At 38.7% G+C, this 8,254-nt stretch overlaps 1 protein-coding gene across 1 annotated transcript in view; it reads right to left on the reverse strand.

Moving 5' to 3' along the window:
- The window catches only part of ppip5k1a (diphosphoinositol pentakisphosphate kinase 1a), a gene marked incomplete in the record, with an annotated part of 51,223 nt that overhangs the window by 34,580 nt on the left and 8,389 nt on the right, over nucleotides 1-8,254 (reverse strand). The window contains 14 exon segments of the mRNA XM_014021413.1: nucleotides 313-440; nucleotides 1,331-1,554; nucleotides 1,670-1,811; nucleotides 2,606-2,788; nucleotides 3,332-3,453; nucleotides 3,958-4,083; nucleotides 4,166-4,251; nucleotides 4,963-5,072; nucleotides 5,149-5,224; nucleotides 5,311-5,397; nucleotides 5,492-5,593; nucleotides 5,682-5,803; nucleotides 6,275-6,436; nucleotides 7,664-7,765. Of these exon segments, the coding sequence (XP_013876867.1) occupies nucleotides 313-440; nucleotides 1,331-1,554; nucleotides 1,670-1,811; nucleotides 2,606-2,788; nucleotides 3,332-3,453; nucleotides 3,958-4,083; nucleotides 4,166-4,251; nucleotides 4,963-5,072; nucleotides 5,149-5,224; nucleotides 5,311-5,397; nucleotides 5,492-5,593; nucleotides 5,682-5,803; nucleotides 6,275-6,436; nucleotides 7,664-7,765 (1,772 nt within the window).

Below are 8,254 nucleotides of genomic sequence, written 5' to 3' on the forward strand. Positions count from 1 at the left end.
AAAAAAAACTTTTGAGCACAGCATCTGCCATCATATTTTATTTTGGAAGGATTCGGGAAGTAAGGATAGTGCATTCTCTGCTTTGACCCCTTGTTGTGCTCTATGGATTAGTCCTGCATGAGTATAAGAAGAAATAGACGTGATATGATGAGATGAGACGCTGCAAGTTGGTTTTATGTTTGGAGCAATGCCAGGCAGGTGGGAATAGCTCGAGACTGGGGATGTGGGGACCACAGTGAAGATAAGGGGCTTGAATATTTAAGCAAATGATAAATGCAAATGATGCATAATAAAATTTCAGTCTTGACTTACAGAGGATGCAGTTTGTTGACAAACTCGTCTCCATGGGTTCTCTGCAGGTCCAGCTGTATCTTCCTGACCAGTGGGAGACAGTATGCATATGCAATGTCCAGTTTCTCTGCTTTATTTATGCCATATTCCTGCAAGAGCACAAAAAACACAACTTTTGCAGTGACTGAGGAGTTTTTGTTCCGAAAAAACTTAATATCTAGAAGAGAATTGTTAAAATTTTGCCCTAAATATCTGATGTTCACATTACCATTATGGCAAACATCTTTTTATAAACAAAATTAACCTAAAAGTCATTTKTTTGTGTGTGGGAGGAAGMTGGAGTACCCAGAGAAAATCCACGCTTGCATGGAGAGAACWTGCMAACTCTACCCAGAAATCAATCCAGCAACCTTCTTGCTGAGAGACATCAGCTCTACCAATTGAGCCATCTCTAAAGGAAACTCTGAATAACTCTAAATTGTCCCTAGGTGAGAGTGAATGGTTGTTTGTCTCGTTTGTCTCTATGTGTCCCTGTGATGGACTTGTGACCTGTCCAGGGTGTACCCCGCCCCTCAGGGACTGCTGGATATGGGCACCAGTGACCCTGAAAGGAAGAAGCAGGTATAGATAATGGATGGATGGATAAATAAAATTATTGGCAGATTTTYATTTTTAAAAGTTGTGCAATCAGARCCGATTAAATAATTATCTGATGCTTGTTTAGTTCAGTGTTTATATCTGAGCCTGACTCTGACCGGATGCTCYGGTGCAGCTTTTTATTTATGGAATGAAGCAACGAGCAGGAAGTAAAGTATTGATCAAGTAACTTTAGGATCAATAGGGTCCAACAACGTTACTATAATGTGTTTCTGTGGTTTTGTGGCATGACTGTGTTTAAATTTTTATGTTCAAGTAAAAAAAAATGAAAGAAAACCCTTCATGAGTGGTGATTTMATCATTTTTGTCAGTGGTTGTAAGAGAACAAGTCAAAAACAATGTTATTAAAAGATAAGTAATATGCTGTGATTTGTCCCCTCACCTGTGGGATGACAATATCAGCCAAGGCTCGAGACAGTCTGAGCAGCTCTTGCGTGTCCTGAAGGCCCAGAGAACCRTTGTGTATGACATCGTACTTCACGCAGTCATAGATGTCAGGAATTTTACTGATGTCATAGCGGCCATTCTTCATACGAAAGTCTTTCTCTAGTTTGGACCAGCGCTGCAGCATCAGCTCCAGTGACTCACTGTGGTACAGCTGCAGGTCTGATGAAGCAGAAACTCAGATTTTAATTAAAAAAAAGAAGCTTCTGCACAGCAGTAAGGTACTGATGGTTGGATATTTGGTCAAATGTTTAAAGTGAAAGGGGTTTCGTCTCACCTGCAGATTTGGGATCTTCCATTGTTTTGCGGATCTGGGAGGTGAGGCTTTGAATGAGGGTGTAGACCTGGTCACAGGTGGCAACTGGGTTCTGGACTATTTTCATTGAACTCACTAAAGAGACACTGGAGGTTGGAGCCAGCTGTCACAAACAAACACATGCTAAGGTTTAAAAAAAAAGAGAAAAAAACAACAACACAACCTCAAAAAAACAAATGCATTAAAACATCCAACTTGCTTAATTTAGTTTTACTTAAACCAAACACTGAAAACAAACAAACAAACAAACAAACAAACAAACAAACAAACAAACAAGCAAACAAACAAATGTCAGTCTTTATTATGGTAGTTTAGTAATTATGTGAATGAGCAACAAAGATTTGATCACAACCAGGTCAACAATCAGGTGTAAAGCTAAAACAGAAACTCCATTATTTCAGATTTTCCTCTCAGTCCAACAGTTACTGCAGGAAACTTCTATCAACAATGTTTGTGTTACAGATAATGTGATGAAAGTTAATTATTATATAAAGTTAAAGTGGAGTAGCTGTAATGGTTTAGGGTTTGAACATCTAAACAAATATGTTTGCTGCTAAGAATAACAATCTAACAGCCCTTGTTGGCAGTGAGCAGCTTCAGTTAAAGGTTGAGTAACTCAGCAGCTCACTCATATTACTGCAGGCCACACTAAACTTTCACTCAAATACTGACAAACAACTACTCATTCACCTCCTTGTTCTTTTTTACTCTAATTTAGGACTGAAAGTATTTTACTAATGTTTTATATTGATGAAAAAAGATGCTAAAGCTAACATGTCCTAACTTCAACAAAGCCTTTAGTTCTCTGACTAAACACAGCTGAATATTCCTCTGGTCAGCATGTTCTTAAAGAACCACTGATCTGATGCTCCCTCCTACACAGTAGCAGGTACTCACCCTGTCATAGTCCTCCTCCAGGAACACCCGGTCCCTTTGCAGGATTTCATGGAGCCGGGCCTTGACACGGTGCTGGCAGCTGCTCAGAGAATCGCTGTCGCTGTCCAGAAGACCATTCATGTTGGCACTCTTTACCATCTGTACCAGGATGGGTGTCAGCTCACCYTCCAGAGCCAGCAAACCCTGCCACACAAACACAAACACAAACACACAAYATGAGGACAAGCTTTAATGCAAAGTAGATGCAGAAGGATGATCAGCACTTTATTAACAAGTGACTGATCAACTGCCATGAGCTGCTTTAATGTTGATTAATGAAAAAACTTTATGGTAACATTATATTTTTCAAGTTCGAACCCATATCTAAATAAGTTGGTTTTGTGTAGAGACAAAATGATCAAACCAGCACACAGTGCTAACCTCCTACAGACCAAAAACATCAAATCAATCATTGAATGTGGAAAATTTCACCAGTTAATGTTTACATGAATAAATGTTAATTTTTATGTTATTTGAGGCTGTGCAGGTGGAAACTTTATTTCTCACTGACAAAAAGAATGATTCCACTTTAATTGTCTATTAACTCGACACTCATAAAAATGTTATTTCTGAAAATAAAAACTTTCTGAAATGCTTTCTTTACTTAGCTGCTTGTTGGGATTTGTTAATAATTGCTGATTGGTTGAATTCTCAGGATTTTTCCTCTCTTAATTTCAGCAGTAATACCTTTGCAAAAGCTGCAGCTGTCATCTGGACCCTGCCTTCATCAGATGCATAAATCTTCAGGTCATGTCTGTAGGTGCTGTGCAGACGCAGTAAMCCACAACCTGGAAATCCAGCATAGTCTCCTACAAAAGCCACAGTCCAAACAGCAATGCTGATGTAAATAAACACAGGACATTTCACTGACATCAGTTTACAATAAACATTAAAAGACAGATCTGCTGAGGGACATTTGCTAGAATCAAAGTGCAGCACTTCATTTCTATACATTTCTGGCTCCACACATTTTCACTGGGAGACAGGTGTGGACTGCAGGCAGGCCAGTCTAGTTCCTGCACTCTTTACTCTGAAGCCACGCTATTGGAACACGAGCAGAATGTGTCTTCATTGTCTTGCTGAAATCAGCAGGACGTCCCTGAAAAACACGAGGCTTGGATGGCAGCATGTTGCTCCAAAACCTGGATGTTCCCATGCAAGGATGAAATTTGTACTCTGCATTTGACCCATCACACATCAACAGAAAATACTGTAATGGCTGGAAGGGTTAAATGAATTATTGGCAAACAAAAAAAATACTTTGTGATATTTCAAAACCACAACAGAGATTTAACACTATGTGTGCCTCTCACCTTGTCCTCCGGGGTACATACAGCGGAAAGCTCGTCCCAGCTCCTCAGCCTGCACTCGGCCAGCAGGAGTCAGTTCTCCTCCCCACTTCAGCACCAACAGCAGAGATGGACCTTCCTTACGGTTGTCTAAAGAGACAATTAACAATGAGTTTGAGCATTTTGAGAAGGYCTTTAAGGTAAAAGAAGAAAAAAGTTAATATTCACCAACCTTCTTCTTCACTTGAGGTTTTAGGCTGCCCATGGGGAAGGTACGTTAGTTGCACTTTTCTGTTTATTCCTGAGAAATGACCGTACCTTTATTAACAGGAAAAAAAAGGAACATTAAGTCACTGCAAAACRTTTATAGATAAACACTGTTATTTTTCTTCTTTTACTTCTGATAAGGTGAAGTGGAATTAATAATATCTGTTGAAAATGAATAAAAAGATAATTTGAACTACTGAGTTTCTGTCAAAAGAAACATTTATCTTAGATTTTTAGAGTTAGAATCTTTCAGGAAAGCAAGGCAGAGAATCCGAGTGCCAAGTGTTTACCATCCATACACTGCAGCCTGATCAGGGCTGTATGAAGCAGACAGTGACATTTAATATCCGTCTTAATCATATGAAAAACAAATAGAAAATTAGCAAACAGGAATCAGGTCAAAGGGATCTGACAGTACTGAAATGTGTTTGGTCAGAGTATAGCATTATTCCACGTTGTTTTAGAAACAAAACTATTCCTACAAAAACGATCTGATCAAATATCGTGAAAGTGTCAACAGAACTGATGCATGAGCAAAAATAAATAAATAGMATTGAGCTGAATCCTATAAATTAGAAATGAAAAGTTCACCTCTGGTCCCCAGTGTACCACAATCAATCTCATAATTTATCCAAACAACTGCATTTACAAGCAAGTGTAGACAACAGAGGTTTGATTCTCTCTGCAGTAATCTTTAGAATAAATTAACCTGATCTCAGTGATAAGTTGTTCTTCTCGGGAAATTATCCACTTGTTACTTACATTTCTAAAACCGTCTTCAGCTGCTCCAGTTTGGACTTTTTCTCTTCGATCTCACAGTCATTTTGTTGCTCTAGTTCTGCCAACAATTGCCTCGTGATATCCAGCACCTCCTGTTGATGTTAAGAATAAAAGCATCAAACACATTGTCAGTGTTCCTGGTGTTAAAATGTTAGATTTTTTATTTACCTGCAGTTGTTTTGGCTTTTTAAGTTTTAATTTCCCAGTTTTGTATCCTTCATATTTTTCAAACAGATCAAAGAACCTACATGTATGAAAAATACATAATTAATGGAAAGTTTTTAATCTTGGTTTATAATATACAAGAATATGATTGTAGAAAAAACACACATGGGGTTGCGAACTTCCATTTTCATCTTCTGTTTGGGAGTTCGGTCTCCATGACGGATGACAGCAATGACACATCGTAGTTCCATCCTGAAGGGTTTCAGTGAAAATGATCAACTTTCTATTAAACCCAGACACAGATTATTCTTCCTAACAAACCAACTCTAATACTGATGTCACTTACATTGTTCCTGAAGTAGTGGGGACAATGGGGATGTCCTCTGCCTCTGTTGGGATGGACCACGGTATCTGAAACTGAGGTGCAAGCTCACGCATCACAATATTCCTGAAATGTCAAGCAGACACAAATATTCAGCAAATCAAGAAAAAAATAATTACAAGTTTAAAGGTGCAGTAAAAACTAAAGAAGGTACCCAAGTATCTTGGCACAGTCGTCGTAGTATTTCATGGAGTTCTTCACAAAGCTGAAACCATTGACGTCACACACGTAGGAGCGACCGTTAGCCCGGAGAAGGTCGAAGCCGCACACAGTTTGCTGCAGTCAAAAGAGAAGGTACAGCTTTCCTAAAGGAGATTCTTGAAGGAAATTTATGTTTTCTGCATCCTCTTGACCTCAAAGCTTGTGTGGAAAAAAAAAAAAACATCATCTCTACAAGGATCCTCCAGGTATTTCAGCCTAAGAATTAGATGCCATCCAGAGTTTTGTGAAATACAAGTTGTGCAAACTGATTAGAATAAAAACCAGACATTTAAAAGAGGACAMACCTAACAAAGCAGACTGCAGCTAGGACTACAAGCAGAAGGAACACTTGTTTTGAGGAAATACTTTTTGTAATTATCTATGCCCATGCATAGGTAATAAACCAGCTTTCAAACATATTATTACTACCTGTTTGGCTGCAACATTAAATTGTTAAATGAGTAAGCCCTAAAATCAGGCAAAACTTTTACTTTACAATTACAACAAAGTGAACTATTTATGTATCAGCTAAACAAAGTTACTCACCTTGAATGCCAGGCACACTTTACGAGCCATCAACTTCTCCATAGCTGAAAGCATGACAGGGTAACGAACCTCCTTCCCCTCACTGTCTCTCTCCACCTTCCCGTCCAGAGCTGGAGACTTTCGGGCCTCAGCATGAGCGTAGTCTGGTCCAACAGTGTAAACCTGGCATCACACAGAGGATCCAAAGTCACCACATACAGGTTTATAGCTTCATTTACAATCCTAAGTCCAATTAAGTTGGGACATTACATAAAACATAAATAAAAACAGAAAACAATGATTTGAAACTTATTTTCAACCTATATTCTATTGAATAAACTACAGATACAAAATAATTATGTGTTTTAACAATACTGGTAAACATTATTAAATTTTTTTTCCAAATAGTTACTCATTTGAATTTGATTCTGCAGCATGTAGTAATAAATCTGGACAGGGTCATGTTTCCCTCTGTTTTCCATCAGCTTTCCTTTAACAACACTCAGTGTTTGTGAACTGAGGACACCAATTGTTGAAGTTTTGTAGCTGAATTCTTTCATTCTTGCTTGATGAACAACTTTAGTTGCTCAACAGTTCAGCATCTTTTCATGACACTCCACACATTTTCACTGGGAGACASGTGTGGACTGCAGGCAGGCCAGTCTAGTTCCTGCACTCTTTACTCTGAAGCCACGCTGTTGGAACACAAGCAGAATGTGTCTTCATTGTCTTGCTGAAATCAGCTGAAATCAGCAGGACGTCCCTGAAAAACACGTGGCTTGGATGGCAGCATATGTTGCTCCAAACCCTGGATGTAGCTTTCAGCTATAATGGAGCCTTCACAGATGTGACAGATACTAATGCACCCCCCATACCATCAGAGAGGCTGGCCTCTGAACTTTGTGCTGATAACAGTCCAGACAGTCTTTCTCTTTGAACTGGAGAACACAACAACCAAGATTTTGACTTGTTTTCATGTGGACTCATCAGACCACAGGACACTTCTCCTCTTTGAGTCAGTCCATCTCAGATGAGCTCAGGTCCAGAGAAGCTGGAGGTGTTTCTGGTTGTTGTTGATATCTGTCTTTGTCTTTGCATGATAGAGCTTTAACTTGTAGCTGTAGAGATGAGCTGTGTTCACTGATGATGGTTTTCTCAAGTCTTCCTGAGTTCACGTGTTAATATCTGTTACAGAGTGATGTGGGTTTTTAGTGCAGGGCTGCCTGAGGGGTCAAAGGTTACCGGCTGTCAGTGTTGGTTTTGATTTGTTCAGATTCTCTGAACCTTTTGATATTATTTTGGACTGTAGATGATGAAATCACTAAATTCCTTGCATAAATCTTCAAGGATCAGAGGGGCTCAAGAGGTTTTACTATTTTTACAATAAGTGAAGCTCAACTAATACTTTACCTTAACATCAGTTCCATCAGTTGGCATAAACTCTTCATAGATGTAAGAGCCTGTCTTCCTCACACTGCTCTCTGGAGAGTAAACACTGCTCCTGCTCCCAATCTGCATGAAACACAGATTGAGTTTGATTGATGTTTGTTAATATTTCAAATGACACATTTCAATTTATGAACTCACAACATCCATTACCATATGAATTCAAAGCTGTAGTTTGACAACATTTTCAGAAACATGTATCTTTGTTTTTAACAAGGAATGAAACAACATTTACAGATCCTTTTTAAAATGACCATAAAAAAGTCTGAAACAAAAGAAATCACATCAAGGCTCTTTTTACAYGTAAACGAGCTCTGGAAATGTGTTTTTCTGATTCTGATAGTAGCTAACAGTAGTTAATAATAGTTTGTTTGGCATTATTTTATGTCTGTAGCACCACAAAGTAGAGTATATTAATTTCATTATACCTGGTATAATGACAATAAAGATATTCTGATTCTGATGCACTCAGACACATCAGTCAATTATGTTCAGTTCTGCACTCAATACTTGGTGGGGAATCCTTTTGCAGAAATGACTGCTTCAATGCGGCGT

The sequence above is a fragment of the Austrofundulus limnaeus genome, unplaced genomic scaffold (genome assembly GCF_001266775.1).
Source record: "Austrofundulus limnaeus strain Quisiro unplaced genomic scaffold, Austrofundulus_limnaeus-1.0 Scaffold292, whole genome shotgun sequence".
NCBI classification, from domain to species: domain Eukaryota; kingdom Metazoa; phylum Chordata; class Actinopteri; order Cyprinodontiformes; family Rivulidae; genus Austrofundulus; species Austrofundulus limnaeus.